The following is a 17182-nucleotide window of genomic DNA, read 5'->3' as shown; positions in this document are numbered from 1 at the left end:
TTGAGTTTACGAAGCTTCTCTCAAAATTGAATTTTGATGGGATATATATACCCCATGGATTTAAAAGCTAACTTTTGAAGGTCAACTTCTAAAAGTTAACTTTCCCACCCACCCTCCCCGGTGGGCGCTCCTCCCCTGTGGGCGTTTTTCCCCCTGTGGGCGCTTCTCCCCCTGTGGTAACTTCTCCCCTGTGGGCGTTTTTCCCCCTGTGGGCGCTCCTACCCTGTGGGCGCTCCTCCCCTGTGGGCGTTTTTCCCCCTGTGGGCGCTTCTCCCCCTGTGGTAACTTCTCCCCTGTGGGCGTTTTTCCCCCTGTGGGCACTCCTACCCTGTGGGCGCTCCTCCCCTGTGGGCGTTTTTCCCCCTGTGGGCGCTCCTACCCTGTGGGCGCTCCTCCCCTGTGGGAACTTCTCCCCTGTGGGCGCTTCTCCTGGTGGGCATTGTCCCCTGTGGACGCCCTGTAGCAAAAGCTCAAATCTAAAAGTATGGCAGGGTCGCCGGAGCTAAGAAGGCTGCAAGATTCATGATTTTCCTCGGAGGCAATATGGAGTAATTGCGGGGCGAAATACACTAAAGCATGCACTTAGTTCTTTCGGATTAGAAGGAGTTGGGTACCCGCTGGAGGACCTTGACTACCATCTAGATTGTATATGATGTGACATTTCATGTACACCACAGCTACGAAATGGAACGGATGATAAAAAAACCGGGCGAGAATTATGATCAAAACACTCAAATACAAATATTATATGAATACAGCATGGAAATTGCGTAATAATTACTGCAAAATTATTCTTATGGTAAAATCGTCCCACGTGAAACAAGCTGTCTTTTAACCTCAAAGTACAAACTGAAACTTCATACGCAGCCCCATGCTAAGCAGATATACAATCCGCAACAAAAGAGTTGCCCACAATAACAGTTGCTGAGCTGCTACCACATGGGTAGCAGCGTTAACAAACAGCGAAGAACTTTGGCCGGGCGGAAGTCGCGTTACAGACCCGTGGGTCGGATAAGTTGAAGAAACACTTGCCAGGGGCCATGCCCGGCTCGACTTCGTGGGCAAACCGGTGTAAAACACACCGGGCGAGACGGTGGTTACGCCAGGAGGTAAGCTAATTGGAGGAAGGCCAGTAGCTGATCCACCGGGCCACGTGACACCTTCGGACGCCGAAGGACCAAGAATAATATGGCTGTGATTTGACCATGGCGGTGATAAGACGCTCCTAACAGGCTTTGAGCCAGTGAATGAGAGTCTGGTGCCTTCAGAAGGGTGGTGATAGATAGACTGAAGGCAGAGGGCAGGGGTAATGTAAATAAGAGTTAAAGTTTTAATATTCATTGATGGTAAAAGGGAAATCATGTAAGGAATTTTAAAAGACTTCTAAGACAGGTGAAGCAGAACTGAAGTGAACTGCAATTATGATACTGAGAGGCTCTGACTCAAGGTGAGCTGCAAATAATAATACTGGGCAGTCGGTACTTTAAATACAATTCATGAGTAGTGAAAGAAGTTTAAGTTAATAATTGAAATTGTTAACATTCAAAAAATAAGATTAGTCAATGAAAATAACTTTGTAACTATAGCTAGAAAATGACAAAGTTAACTTTTATTCTTTCTTAATATTGTTTCTTAATAAGGTGAGTTAAATCTCGTTTATTGTTCATGTTTAACGAAGGTTCTTACTTCAATTGAATCAGAATGGCGTCCGACATTTCAGAGAAGCGATGCACTGTCTTTCCAACGAGCCTCGATATTGAAGGGGAGCTCTTGGAAGCATCATCTCCCATGAATTATGAACACGAGGAAGTTCAAGCCCCTTGTGGGCAGCCACCACGCCTGCAAAAACGGCAGAAGCCACCGCCACTTCCTGTTACCGTGAAACGGTCTTCAAATGAGAGCCCGGGGGAAGTTAAGCGACAAGAAACGGATTTCTGCCAAACTGGCAATCCCTGGCAACGATACGAGCGATTCACTCAAGAAGGGAAATCACGGAGTATATACCTGGCCTTCGAAAAGTCACAGACAGCTTTGATGGTGGCTGTTAAAGTATGCCACAACGTGACAGTGAACCCTACCAGGAGCTTGGTCAGAACTTCGCATGTAAATCTTGTCAACCTGAAGGCTGCATTTATTGACAAGGAAATTGTATACCTGATTTACGAGCGAGTGGATCTTTCCTTGAACCATTTACATTCATGTGTGAGCTTGAAAGAGGCTCATATTGCCGCTATCTGCAAGGAGGTGAGAAGAAATACAACTTTAAAATAGAGTGGATTCTAACTTTTGCAATAGGTTCTTCAAGGACTTTCATATATTCACAGAGAGTTGCATATCGGTCATGGAGAAATCAGAAGCAGCAATGTTTTCGTGACTCTTTCCGGGGTTATCAAGATTGGTACATCACTCGCTTCTATACTTCCATAGATCCTTGCTAATGAGAGAGACAGGAGACGTCGGGTCTAGTATGCTCAGCCATCATGGCCAGAAACAGAATGATATCCGTGCGGTTGGATGGATAATGACAGAGATCATGGAACCTGGGAATAGCTATCTAAATCCAAATAGCTTAGTCCTGAAGAATCCAAGAAAATGGGGTGGAGAGATTCTGGAATTTCATAAAAAAACAGATGCTGGTTCAATACCAGATCTTCTCAGTGTGAGTTTACATTTTATCTTTTGATGAATAACTGTCTGACCGCAAGAAGCATGTGTTTTTAGCATTTGCAGTCAGTGCAAGTCGTCTTGCTCCATTGGTCCTAATGGGAAGCAGATTTCACCGAGACGAGTGGTCAGTGTTTCAGCCTGGTGAGCGATAGAAGGTAAAATTAAAATTTTACAAGGGGAGAAGTATTTTTCCGGATAAAAATCAAATTTAAAGATGATCCGAGGCCGACGATGATATTATTGGCAATCAGAAATTTTTTGTTATGATGATACACACCCCCTGCGCCCTTCTGCACTACATTTCTTATGGAGAAACCAGTATCACTATCACATATTGAGCTTGGTGGCATTTTCAATATAAATTTAGTTGTAATATACAAATCTCGCCTGTTTGAGAATACATGGCATCTAAGGCAGGATCTATGTGCATTCATGAGAGGGACACCACCCGCCAAGCAATTGCGGCAACTTAATGCAAAGAGCAGCGTTTCGACTAGTTAGTTACAGCCTACAGCGCCACCTTCTTGGCAAAAAAGCTTATTTCTATTACCTCATTTTCAAGTTGAGACTCCTGAAATGATCTAACCACTATATATTTAAGGTACAGCATAATATTACTTCTCCTAGAAGAATAAAAGGCACGAGAGCAGTAATGAATTCTGATAAATACACAAAGAAAAGAAAGAAGAAAAGAGAGAAGCAAAACATTAAATCATCGCAAGATATTGTGAGGTGTGATTCATATGAAAGAATATGACTATGAAAATCTTGTTAATGAGATTCTGGATGTCATTTAAATTAACCACTATCCTCATCTTTTGATATATAGCAGATTTATCAAGATAATAGGTGTTTGCCTTCTCATATATTCTATATTAATATTCCTCGTCCCATGAGAAATCCGCTTCTTCGGAGGTGGAATCTTCAGATGAGTCATTAGAGAAATTTTCGGAGTCTTCTTCGGAGGAAAAATCTTCGGAGGTGGAATCGTTGGAAGAGCCTTCAGAGAAATAGCCCTCAGAGGAGTCTTTGAAGGAGTCTTCGAAAGAAGAGTCTTCAGAGGAGGAGAAATCTTCAGAGGTGGAATCTTCGGGAGAAGAGTCTTCAGAGGAATACTCCTCGGAGGAATAGTCTTGGGAGGAGTCTTTGGAGGAATTTGCGGAGGAAGAGTCTTCAGAGGTGGATAAATCTTCAGAGGTGGAATGTTCGGGGGAAGAGCCTTCAGGGGAGGGGTCTCCAGCGGATAAGCCTCCGGAAAAGGAGGACTTGTCTTCTTCAGAATCTTCAAATCCGATGTATTCTTGCAGAATAGCATTTGCAAAGTATTCACCCCTCTCATTTTCGTTATCACTGGCTACATCTTCTTTCGTACTTTTTGCTTCGGTGTCTCGGTTGGGATTAACCCCACTATAGGGTGAGCTGTTTCGTTGAGGGTCTTTGGCAATGTTTTGATGAATCTCTTGATCTTCGATATTCTCCGAGCTTTTTGCCCTCATATTTTCTGCCAAGCCCCAGCTGACTGGATACTGGTTGCTCACCAGGTACCAGTTTAATAATGACACGGCGTGATTGAATTTCTCGATGCTGTTTTGTTGAAACACAAAATCCATTAAACTCCCTATCATGGTGAATACGCAGAGATCGAGCTGTCCATACTGCTCAGGAATTGATCTTTCTCTGTTCCATGATTCGATCTCTCGGTTTTTGCTTACGATTCTTTTGACGGAATCAGCGTTGATCTCCCTATGTCTCCAGATAACAGCTCTGATGTCAGGCGTTGCTTGGTTCCAAAATTCGGCGTAGTGGTTGGGGTTGTAGGTAATTTGTAACGAATTCATTCTGTCTGCGGGTGTAATAACCATTTTGTGGTACGGTAAAAGATATTTTCTCTTCTCTTATACTAAGATTATTTCAGTTTACCCCTCAAGATTTTAAAAAGATAAGTATAAAACGTAACTTCTAAAAGTATGCATTTTATTAGTGTCATTATATCCCGTTCTAAGATCTGAAGTCCAACTCTTTAAATGCAATAACAAAGAAGAGGTAAAATAATGAGATTTTTCAAATGATGTAAGCAAAGAAGCATCTCAGTTAAGTAGTTAAGTGGAATTAGTTGGCTAAATATGAATGAGCGCAGGGAGAGCAGTGTCCCCAGGGAGAGCAGTGGCCCTAGGGAGAGCAGTGCCCAGGGAGAGCGGTGTCCCCATAAAAGGACCGCAGTCACAATCGGCTCGCGCCCCAAGAACGGACCTATTCGGGACCCAGGGCAGTTTTGGAAATCCATGCCATTCTGGAAGTGCGAGCTATATTTGCACCACGATTCTCCACTACTTCTGCGTCTTCATGGCGTTTGGCGGGGAGCTGAACGTCGACGAAGAGATGGCGGCGTCTGTGTCACAGGATACCGACAGCGAACGACAACAAGAGAGAAAGACCAAGCGTCGTGCGTGATCAAAATGCGGGGAGATGCTGGGGCCCTTTGGCCGTGGGTCCTTGGTCGCCACAGGACCACAGAAATTGATTCAATGGCCTCTGCCCACGGGCCAGTGCTAGTGACCAAATGATGTAGTCCCTGGCCTTTTGTCAACCTTCTTGTGCCACTGTGCCTCTGGCCTGATTGGACTTCGGCCCTCGGGTTGATCCTTGGACACGCCAACGAAAACTGCCAACAGATGAGGCTGCACTGCCCGAACTCTCGTGATCACTTTCCCCGCCCTGGGTATATATATGGGCTCCTTCCCGCCTCGGATCCATCTCTCTTTCAATTCCTTTTCCACCTCCCATCCTACACCGTCGACCGAAACCCGCCGCGAAGCCCTTGCGTACCCAAAGACGACTGAGTGGACATAACAGAACCCATTTCCTCTCTCTAGAGCCCTTTGTCATTCCACTTTGCTGATCCGCGACACGGCCATCTTTCCATCTCTCAGCTATGGCATCAGCCGATAATCTTCGCACTGTGATCACCATTTCAGACGAAACGGACGAACAGTCCCTGGCGCGAAGGACGCGAAGGTCGCAAAGGAAGAGACCACGCACAGACTACAGCTATCCAACCTAAGATGAATCTGATGATTTGGCGACCTCTGATTCTCTGGAGTCCGAAATGGAGCGGCCACTGAAAAAACAAAAAATATCCAACCTGGACATGATTTTGGTAAGACCCTTCTTAGTGAGACTCGATGGGGCTTCTTCCTCGCTGATGTCGAGATAGGAAACGGCGAACCAGGAAATCCATACCATCTTCGAGGTGGAGCGTGCGAAGAGAAGGAAGCTGGAAGAAGAAGTGCAGCACCTGCATGCAGAGATGGCCAACCTTGAGACTAAACTCCGGGAGTTGAAGCATCGATTTGAATGTGAGATCTGTTATAGTATCCCATCAGAGTGGAGGACTCTTCTGCCGTGTGGACATCGGTTTTGCGCAGGATGCCTTCGTCCTGTCATTGGCGATGACTGTCCAAAGTGTCGTAGTCTTATCACTGGTATTCTCAAGAGCTATTAGGATTAGGTAGAGACGTTTTCTCCTTTTTTTAGTCAGACCGGTAGAAATATCATTGTTGGTTGTGGCTTTGTTCTAGTTTTGAGATATTGCTTGCCCTTTCCAAACTCTGCTTGTACGAGCTTTTTAAGAATTGGGAATAAGAATAGTTAGTGCCTTCTCCCTCTATGGGAGGGAAATATATTTTTAAGGAGACCGTTTGTGAGACTTCAATTAGGGGGGTTTTTACTGGGTCAACTATTGTGCAAAACAAATCTAAGCAGCTAAAACTAGAAGTAGAAAGGTTGAGCCATCTCCCTGCATCAGTGCTGACATAATCCACGTGACCTCGTTCGAGTTTGTCGCCATCCCATCCCTTCAACGGAATATAGAAAGGGTTCCAGGGGGTTACGAGGTTTATGCCAATATGACATTGGACGATCTGCAGGAGCACGGGGGGTTGGGACTGCTGGCAGGTTACTACTCCTGGAATAACGAATGTCGTCGAATGAGTTCACGTGGATTATGCTACCCTTCGTTTCACTTTACTTTTTCTTCATTAAATCTATCCTGGCCAGCACACACTTTGAACTTGGAAATTGCACTTCGGATACAATTGCCCTGGGAGAGAACGCCCAGACCTCTCTCCTCTGAATGCTCACGAACCTGCTTGATATACTTTGACCTCGGCGATGTCGAACTTGAATCATGGTATGCAAAAGCATCCTGCCTTTCCACTGCTGAGATGGCCGTCACTCACGCCGTCTAGAGCGATCGAGGAGGTTTGGATGCAGATTAACAAGGGAAAGAGCCGTTAAATAAATTTATAATTACTGGCTTTCATTTACCCCGTCAATATGTCATACAAGCCCACCCCTTCCACTCCTGCAGAAGGAACCAAGGAAAGAAACAGTGGCAAAATGCTCAATTTATCCGACTCATCTCATATTTATCACCGCCACTAATATTGTAGCTTCGCTCCCATGATCTTTTCCAACATTCTTCTCCCGAACCATTGGGCTTTCCAGTGTCCAAAGTAAACGCTCATACCTCCTCTTGCTCCCTCGCTGTCACTCAGGAAATATGGTCCAGCAGCTCAGGAACATCGCACCCAACTCTCAAGGACCAGAGGCCGGTTTTGGTACATGTTAATAGTTGATTACATGCGTAAAGCTTAGGTAACGGTCTGATGAACGGAGAACGCATGACTCTGAAGGTGCATTTTGTGGTCTAGGGTAATATCACACCGCCTGCAGGATATCGTGTCATCAGGTTTGATATGTTGAAGGTGCTTTCTTCTGATATGTTTGGACACTCCCCCATGTGTAGTGAATTTGTCCAGACAGATAAAGCAGTACAGCGGTCGATGGTCCTCCATCACCGCCTTGAGGGCAATATCCCTCTCGCTTGGTGGTGGCGGTGGCGGTGGTGGGACATGGATCTCGATCTTCACCTCCTGGAATACTTTGGGACCAGGGCGCTTGTCATGCGGCAGCCGGCAGGTTTCCCCTTCCTCGAAGCGACAGTAGTCTATAACAGCGTCGATCGCCTCAGTACGCCGAAGCATTTCATCTTGCAGGGTCTCGCGGGGTAGGCTAAGGAGCGCCGATATGAGTCGTCGATGTACCGGTGGCACTGCCGTATTGGCATCAAGAGATTTTTCGACCTTCCTTGAGATCTTGATGCCCGACAGCTGTCGCTTGATCTCGCGCAGGGGCTCCTCAAAGTCAAACTTTTCCTGTTTCTCGAGTAGGAGCTTGTCTCGAGCCCGCTGGCGTGCACCTGCCAATTCACGGCTGACCCTGGTGTAAAGCTCATATTTGACAGTGCCCTTGTGTCTGGCAATGGGACGTCCGAGACGCTTACTGAGATGGTCGCGTTTCTCGATCAATTCCTTGATGTGAGGTTGTTGGTTGACCGACGATGACTCTTCGGTGGTGAGCTCCTGCGGTCGGTTATGGTTGACGGTGCGGATCATTCGACATGCGGCACGTATGATTTGTTTCTGCGGATCTAGGCCTTGAACGACCGCACGAACATCCTTGTCCACCTTTCGGTGGAGATAGTATTTAAGAAACGTTTTAGGATCGGAATGCTGGAAGATCAAACTTCGAACCGCATCACTGATGTGCCCTTCAGGGTGATGAGGATTAGCACATGACAACCGGAAGGAAAGGTTCTCCTCTCGCTTACCGCTATTGTCCAGGGCCTTCCCTGCACCGTATCGCAAGCTATAAGGGCGGACGATCTGGCGTATTGTCGATATTTTTCCTATACATTTGATCCAGGGTAAGAGAATATTGTAGGTGAGGGCCTCTACATCAGATATTCTGATTCCATCCAGCGTCCGCTCAGATCTCCGCAGTATCGGGATGTCGCTCAGTCCTGGGTCCAAGTTGAATTCAAGCTGATAAGTATCTTCTGGGATATCTAGATCAAGCAGTTGCGATGCTGAAGTAAGGATCCTCTCACCATCGAGGCGAGCGAATGCACCATCAGCAAACAGGAGGCCTAAAAGGATAACTTGGGGACTGAGGATGAGCGATGGATCGAAGATGATCTCCGGTATCACGAACTCGGTCCTAGTTATAGATACCATTCTGTCAGTGGTGTTGATCGCATATAATGCAGCTTGCGTTCATGGGTGGTCGGCTGGATGTTTCACATACTCTTCCTTTTCTCCAAGAAATTGTTTGGTGAATTCGGTGGTAAACTCGATCAGGATATTATTGGGCCCACCTTCTGGGTCTTTTATTAGTGTTACCTGGATGTGTCGATAGCACAGACTCAGCAATGCTTGTGGTCGATTGGCCGAGAACCCGGCGAGCTGGAAATATAGAATAAGTGAAATCCGTAGCCGCCCGTGACCGAACTTCTTTTTTGTGGTTGTGACAGTCGTCTCCACGACCCTGATCAGATCATCAAGGTAGACAGTGGTCTTTGGCCGGGGTTTATTGGAGAGTCGATATTTTTTCACGAGAACTGGTATACCCTTGGGAATAGAAAGCCAGGATTAGTGAGTTCAGTGAGCATCTCAGGACCAAGCCTGTATCAACCTATATCAAGAGACCACTGCGAGACGGGGCGTACAATTTTGACTATGTGCCTAGATGTGTCCTTGTCGATTTTTTCATGCATCTCCAGCTCATATACGGTACGGAAGTTCTTCCAATATGTGTTCAGGGCGCTCTTGCGTTTTATACCTTGCCGGCGTCTCCCGTTCTTTCCCCGGCGTTGATTCAGCATCCAATCAAAGAAGGTGTAGAGAACACGATAGTCAAGCTGTTGATACATCGCCTTTGCATCTGACTTGAGAAACTTGCAATAACTGTACAGGGCGGTGAGATAAACTGAGCGGAATGTAGTTCTTGAAGTCATGGACATTTTTACCTCAACCATTCCTGTCTAATACGATCCTGCAGAGCAAGCGTCCCAATAGCATAGTTGACACACTCTGTGCGAGACAAGTCTATAGTCTGCATCATGTTAAGGTAATGCTCTGGTGAATGATTATTCTCTGTCAAGAGTTCCGCCAGATCATCGATATCCTGCTGCTCATCTTCTTTCTCTTCCTCTTCTTCCTCCTCCTCCTCCTCCTCCTCCTCCTCCTCCTCCTCCTCCTCCTTCTCCTTCTCCTTCTTCCTGTCACCATGATGAATGGGGGTTGTGATGTCTGTTTCGCCGCTGGCATCGGAATCGACATCACTGTCGGTGTCCATCATAAATTCGTCACTGTCGTCACTGACGATTGGAGACGGAACTACTGAGTCCCGTCGACGGGCCATCTCCATAAGAAATTAAATGGGTGAGACAGGGTAGAGACGGTAAAACCAGAGGTGGAGAGCTGGAAGAGAGTGAATGCTCTGAACGATATCAAGAGGGGTGGAAAGTAGAAATGGGAGTGGGAGTGGAGTGGGAGTGGGAATGAGAGTGGGAATGGGAATGAAATGGGGCAGAGAGTGAACCTCAGAGAGGGGGAGGGTGAGAGAGCTGGGAGTAGCCATGCTTTTATATTTGGTGAGAGAAAGGCCATATTCGGCTTGCATGCCAGAAACTGGGTGAAACGGGTGAATGAAGGGAGTTGTGATGCAACCGCCCATCCAAAAATAGAGGATGGGACAAAGAGACGATCGGGCGTGGGAGTTGAGGTCGTCCGCGTAAAATATGGGGCGTGGGGTGCGTGGTGCGTGGAGGTAATGGATAACGGGAGGCTAAAAGCAGCCGAAAAAACGGCCAAAACAAGCCGTTTGTTCACCGTTTTAATGTTTAAAATAGTAAAAAAATATTAAAAATTATATATTAATGAGGTACAGAGTAAACGAATATTAAAGATTGATTGTGTAAATTAATTATTAATAATTGTTAATTTGTCACGAATTTTGATCTGATGTGTTGAATGTATTTAAATACACACAAATGAATCAGATGATTTTAAATTGAAAAATTATTGAAAAAATTGATGAAGTAAATCATCAATTAATTAAAGAATTATATATTCATAAATGTCAAATCAGCTGCCAATCAATCAGAAGAGATTTTAAATGTATATTTATAAAATTATATACATCATCACTTTTAAAAAGTATATATAAATGAATGAGTTTATACGTTATCAATAATTATTATCAATTATATATATATTATATAATTATTAAAACAGAATCAAATTTGAGTTAAAATTATAATGAATTTCAAATCACATTTTAATTTTTCATAATTAATCATTTCATATGAAATATCAAAATTTATTAATTTTATTTTGATTATGATAAATTTAAATCTGATTTTTTTACATTTCATTTTTGAAAATTTTAATCTTTTTATACTCTCATTCTGATTTTGATCTCATTTAAAATCACTTTAAGAAATGGACTGGGATCAAATCAAATCAAATCAAATGTGTAATTCATGGTTTCACCCATCAGTTTACAAAGGAGATTCATTCTGATCTTAATTAAAACTAACAAGCAATTATGGCTTGTCTTAATTGGAATTAATTAACTAGTAACTAGATCAAATAGATTACATAAATTACACTAAAACACATCAATACAGCTGATCCCTTATATGATCCAGTAGTTTTCATATATTTAATACACTAATGTACACGCTAAAAAATACGCTAATTGTGTCCTCGCGGCCAGACGAGGGGATAGCAACCTTGGCCATGCCTAAGCATTCCTGACAATAGAGACCGCCACAAGATGCAAACTACATAAATTCCTCGTTGGGATTTTATAACATATGTCTATATATCCTAGATCTCCATATAAATGTGGGATAGCTATTCTTGATCATTCCTCAAACCCAGCCAAAAAATCCTCCCTTAGAATCCCACTCCGATCGCACATTCCTCGAAACACCCCACCAGGCTTCTCCCACAACTTCAGCGGCTCGTCAAATTCAACAATGCGTCCCCTGTCCATCACACAAATGCGATCGTAGTTGATGACCGTCCGCAATCGATGCGCGATACACAGCAATGTCTTCCCTTTGAACCCCTGAGACATCGTCTTTTGAATCTTGCGATCCGTTTCAAAATCAACTGAGGAAGTTGCTTCGTCACAAACAATGATGCGCGAATCACGAACAAGAGCGCGTGCTAACGCCATGAGTTGCCGCTGGCCCAGTGAGAAATTCAATCCTTCCTCTTCGACCACGGTATCGAGGTTGATGCGCTGTTGGGGTTGTTTGGCCGTTGGTGATGAGTTGATTTGGTCAGTTGAAGAGTCTGACGGTGTATCTTGACCGACTAAGTCGGCTTTTCTAAGTGCGGACCATAACTTCAAATCGGTGTGCTCGTTAAAGGGATCAAGATTAGATCGGATAGTACCGCGGAATAATGCAGGATCCTGCGGGATGATGGCGAGTCGAGACCGCAGGTCATGTAGACCGACAGTGGCTATGTCTATGTCATCAATTTTGATAGTCCCCCCAGAGAGCTCTGTCATTCGGAACAGGGTTGACGTGATAGTTGATTTGCCGGCCCCTGTCCGACCAACGATCCCGATATGCTCGCCGCCGCGGATATCCATAGTCAGTCCCTGCAAAACCAAGGGAAGGCCTGGCCGATATCGCATTTCCACGTTGGAAAATGAAATTCTGCCTTGTTGCGGCCATTCGCTATCCAATTCGAGCAGATATTGTGGTGCTTCCTCCTCCAGCTTTGTTCCATAGTGGTGAATGCGCTCGGTGGCATTCATGCTGTTTTCAACATCAGCTAGACAACGAATGGTGAACTGTAACATCTGTGATATGGCGAGGATTTGAGACAGCACAAGTCCTGATATGCTTGGTGAAACATTGAATCTCGACGTTACTACTAAGATACCGGTGACAAAAACCATGAAAATGCCGATAGCATCTAATCTGACGCTTATCCATCTTTGGTTCGCTAATGTAAGAAAATACGCGCTGTCCATATCATCAAGTGCTGCACGGAGCCGACGAAGGAAGTGAGCCTGTACGCCGTACGCTCTAATCGATGAAATTCCCGAGATACCCTCGCTGAACTGGGCGAATACAGTGGAACGGAGGACGGCCTCATGTCGTTTCATTTCTCGGGCCGATGCGCGATAATAGTTTGTCGCTATCAGGAATAATATGAAAAGAGGGCCAAGAGCCACAGCAAACTATAGGAGAAACGGTGAGCTCAATCCAAGATAAGGAAAAAGGAAAAAGGAAAAGAAATATCCGCATGACTTACATAGTGAAAGAACACGATGATCAAAATCAGAATGGATATAATCAGGGCGAGGGTGAGATAGTAAATCCGCATTGTTTCTGTCAGGTCGTTGTCCATGGTGTGAACGTCGTGAGAAAATCGGTTGACAATACGACCCATAGGGGTGGTGTCGAAAAACGCCATGGGAGCCCTTAAAACTCGCGTCATCGCCTTTTGAAACATTACCCTGCTCGCATTCGTTCCGCTCACTGACAGAGTCGTAGAGAATGCAAATATGAGGCACAGCTGGATGCCGGCCAGTCCAGCGTATACACCGATATACTGGCCAGTTGACAGGCCGAACTCGTCTGCGGTCCAGAATGAAAGCCACAAGCTGGTTACTATATTTCCTGCGCTGCAGAGAATCAGTGACAAAACGATGAACGGACCATTTATTAGCAGGCCAAACGACGCGATATATGCCCTCCACACTTCCCAGTCAACTGAACTAACTGCTCGGTCTTCCTGCTGCATCAGAGCCAGCGGTTTCGATGTTTTGTATTTATTTTTCGGCATTTCCACACTTGCAGCTTCAATGCCATGCTCCCTGTCGCTTTCATTCTTTGAAGTATCCTCCTCCTGGGACGTAGTCGCTAACAGCTGACGAAACGCCTCATTGTCACGCATAAGGTTGTCGAAAGTATCGATGGAAGATATACGACCGCCATCCATCAATATAATTCGATCGCATCGGCTGAGGACGTGAAGTTGGTGTGTTGCAAGTATTCGACATTTGTCTTTAAGCAGCCCGCATATAGCGTTATCCATGATATGGCGGCCAACATGGGCATCCACGGCTGATAATGGATCGTCCATGAGGATAACATCCGCATCAAAATAAATACCTCGAGCGATATTAAGCCTCTGCTTCTGTCCTCCCGACACTGTTATTCCACGTTCGCCAATTTCCGTCGCATCGTAGGCTGGTAGCATGTCGAAATCAGTTCTCAGAGCGCAAGCATCTACAACTTTATTATACCATACGTCGTCATATCTTTTACCAAAAAGTATATTATCTTTCGCAGTGGCGTTCTGAATCCAAGCGTACTGGGGGCAGAAAGCCCGTGTAGCATTCATGGTAACGTTGCCCCTTGTCAATCGCATTTCTCCGGCTAAGGCTGATAAAAGCGAGCTTTTACCACAGCCAACTGTTCCGATGACAGCAATAAGTTCATTACGGCCGATCTCAAAAGTAAAATGTTTGAGTTCGAAAGGTTCGATTGGAAGATCACACGTAGAGTTTCCCTGGGCAGGCGAGGTTGACTCGTTCACTTCCTTACACTTCCTCATTCTTTTCTCGTCTTTCCTGTCGGCCTCCTTTGCTGCATCGGTAGGCAAACGCTCCCAGGCAAATGACGCATCCTCAACTTTAATGGCAGGAGCCAAGGACGTGTCTTGTTGTATGTCCGCTTGTTGCTCCTCCGCAAGGAGGAACTCTTGGATTCGTCCAAGGGCCGTCCACGCATCCGCTACCTGACCGAGCACAAGAGGAAGCATGTTCAACGGCATGCGGAGAGCATTAAATAGTGCGAGTGATGAGAATATCGGGGCAGGAGACAGTACGTGGTTCGATAGAGAGTAGGTTATAAAGGCCAACATAGATGCGAACCCAGGAAGTGACAGAGATACACAGAGAATAGCGTTTCGTATGGACAAAATGACTTGGATGGCGTGAATTTCGCGTTGCCGAATGTCCTTCAGTCGCCTCAGAAAGCTGCTCTCCCAGCCGAAAAGCTTAACGAATCTGACAGCCGTCAGGATTTCCTGGGTAAGAGAAACGCGTTCATCCGTCATTTTGTTTATCTTCTTTCGTCGTCTGATAAGGGAACGGACAGAGTAGGTGACAAACGGTAGCCCGGTCAGTAACAGCGCATATCCAGAAAGAGCGCTATACCCTATATTAACCACAAGGACGATTAGAGCGACTACGACCAGGATGGGAGAGGTCCAAAGTAGATGAAACAATTCAAGAGCTCTATTAATGCGATCCACGTCCACGCTCATTAGGGTGATGATCCTGCCGTTACTCCATCCAACGCCATCACCGGCAATGCCCGTAGCAGCGTCCGGTGTTACCTTGGGGCCGTTAGCCTTCCCCGGTTTCTTTTGGAATCTACCCTTGAGAATCCCGTCACGGGCTGCGCGAAGAGATTCCGATTCCTCGGCTGTGCCCTTTGAACCTTGATTTTCTGAGCTTTCCGCCGTGGCTTTACCACCGGCTTTCGCACGGCCGGAAAGTTTCAAAGCTTTGGAAAATATCATATTGATAAGGACAGCACGGCTTTGGGCTCCGACGATCATTCCTCGATAGAAGAACTGCGCTGCACCAAGACTCTGGCAGGTTTGCATAAAGCAGATCCCAATGACGATTCCAATGCCACGTCCCAGCTGTGGGCCAGGCTTGCCAGCGTGTTTCGCGAGATATGCATCTGTTGCAAATTGGATGAGATACCGTGAAGTGAAGGGTGTCATGACCTGGAGCAGATTCGAGAATAATGCACAGATGCCGCCCACCCAAAATTCGACTTTGAAGTTTTCGTATATTGCCCATAAGAGTGGATAGCGGTCGCCCCTGGTAACACAATTCTGGAACGACCGTTCAAGTTTGACTACAAGAACATCCACCGACCTATCCGGATTCACCAACCAGATATCCTGGACTTCTAAGGGTCGCAGATATCCGGTCTAAGAAAGGTTAGCGGAAAGCATCCTGCAAAGGTCCCGGTGATGACAGATCCAAGAGCGCAAGGTGTTTTTTTTCTTATTGCTATTTGAGTTGCTTCTATATCTATAAAGGGGAAATTGCTTGCCGTCATTAACGAAGATATCCAATGAAATGTCACCAAGCTCAGATATCCAGCTCCATACTCTTTGGATACAGTCCTTTCTGTAGGCACGGGGGGTATCTGACGCCATCGGAATGGATTTAACCTTTGGGACCATCTTCTCGGCGGCTTGGCCGATTCGGCAGCTTGCCTCTGTTCGGAAAGCTTGCTGCCTTCGGAGTGTGAAGAGCTTGGGGGTACGTCTAGCTCTTTGCCGTTCCGAAGCTCGAGTGTGGCATCGGATCCTATTTTTTGTCTTGCAGACGCTGGATCCGTCGGTTCTAGGAATGGAAAAGATTTATCCCATGTCCCCATACCATCATCCCGCCTTTCTTCTCCACCGAGAGTCATCTTGGGGCAGAAGCACTTTGTCTCGCTGCATATGAACCCCACAGGAAAAAAAATCGGAAAAAGAAAGAGACCATGGCAGAGGAGAGATGTAAAAGAAGGAGTCCAAGGTCCGTTATCTCCGAGTCATCTAGGCTGGGTTTTTGTTATTAATAATGAAAGCGGACATGTTAGCACAAAACATCTGGGGTAAACGGAACCGCAGGCATTGCCTTTTACACTAGTGTTCATACCAGGACAGGAGGAAAAGAAACCGCGACCGACGGAGATGCCTAGGTTCATAGGCAGTAACATCTCCACTCAACGCCCAGTCGAGAGACGGGACAGACATCCTCACTAGACGGTCAACAGCGAAATCCAATGGCGGAAAAGGGCCATTTGTTTTTAACAATGGCTCAGTCATCCGTTTGCCTTGAGCGTGGAAAAGTGCTTTTCTTCAAACCCGCTTGCCCTCCTCTGCTCACTTGAGGACATTGTTTGACATTATTTGGAGGAGGGACCAGCTGGAGGCGTTCGGGGCCTCCGCGGTGGGAGTTGCAACAGCTCGTAAAATGTGCCAACCATAGCTAGTCCAGAGACTAATCCGTCGGCCAGAGGTTTTGGATTCTGGCCGCCCTCAAGCAGCCGCCTGTCATCCATGGTTGCATGGTTGGAGCCCATTCTCCTGCACTACTTGCTCCGAGGTTCCCGCGGATTGGGTTTATGCAACGGAGTCGGGGTGGACATTGTTCCGAGGCTGTGGCGCGAGCCACTAGGGCGACCTTTTTCACAGATTATGACCGTCGAGGGCAACCCGCATCATGTAATTTGCCCACTCCTCCGGGCATAGTTACGGTTGAATGTGGTTAATAAAAAGTTGAACATGGTTAACTTTTTCGGGCCGGAATAATCTTCATTGTGGTTTTGACCATAAACTGTGTCAACCCTCCATTAATATCTCACATCTCTATATACTCTGAATGCTTCAGAGACAGTGATTTTATCATATCTCTCAGAGCCCTATTCCTCTAATTCTAGCTCATAGCTGCTTTTCAGATGTGGAAGCAGGAGGACTAAATGTTGGGGGGTTTGGATTGGTTCGTCCCCTCTACTACCAGCATGGCGCTGGTGTGAGAGAGCTCTTTTGCCCCAGTGGCCTAA

General features: G+C 46.0%; 4 protein-coding genes across 4 annotated transcripts; 1 reads left to right on the top strand and 3 right to left on the bottom strand.

The window, feature by feature from the left end:
• Positions 1-1701: 1701 nt before the first annotated feature.
• On the top strand, positions 1702-2522 carry HCAG_07848 (predicted protein; the record flags this gene model as incomplete). The annotated part of the gene is made up of 3 exons (XM_001537489.1): positions 1702-2244; positions 2296-2398; positions 2476-2522. 3 exons carry the CDS (start codon positions 1702-1704, stop codon positions 2520-2522), a joined length of 693 nt encoding a protein of 230 aa, XP_001537539.1.
• Positions 2523-3542: 1020 nt separating this feature from the next.
• HCAG_07847 (predicted protein) lies at positions 3543-4529 on the bottom strand (the record flags this gene model as incomplete). Its single annotated transcript, XM_001537488.1, has 1 exon — positions 3543-4529. The coding sequence occupies one exon, from the start codon at positions 4527-4529 to the stop codon at positions 3543-3545; it is 987 nt and encodes a 328-aa protein (XP_001537538.1).
• A 2790-nt stretch (positions 4530-7319) lies between these two features.
• On the bottom strand, positions 7320-9930 carry HCAG_07846 (predicted protein; the record flags this gene model as incomplete). Its single annotated transcript, XM_001537487.1, has 5 exons — positions 7320-8278; positions 8339-8727; positions 8815-9137; positions 9236-9473; positions 9536-9930. The coding sequence occupies 5 exons, from the start codon at positions 9928-9930 to the stop codon at positions 7320-7322; spliced, it is 2304 nt and encodes a 767-aa protein (XP_001537537.1).
• Positions 9931-11439: 1509 nt separating this feature from the next.
• HCAG_07845 (hypothetical protein) lies at positions 11440-16045 on the bottom strand (the record flags this gene model as incomplete). Its single annotated transcript, XM_001537486.1, has 3 exons — positions 11440-12777; positions 12852-15478; positions 16012-16045. 3 exons carry the CDS (start codon positions 16043-16045, stop codon positions 11440-11442), a joined length of 3999 nt encoding a protein of 1332 aa, XP_001537536.1.
• Between the last annotated feature and the right edge of the window lie 1137 nt (positions 16046-17182).

This window comes from Histoplasma capsulatum, genomic scaffold, assembly GCF_000149585.1.
Source record: "Histoplasma capsulatum NAm1 scaffold_9 genomic scaffold, whole genome shotgun sequence".
Lineage (NCBI taxonomy): Eukaryota > Fungi > Ascomycota > Eurotiomycetes > Onygenales > Ajellomycetaceae > Histoplasma > Histoplasma mississippiense.
This window is presented reverse-complemented; position numbering and strand designations above follow the sequence as displayed.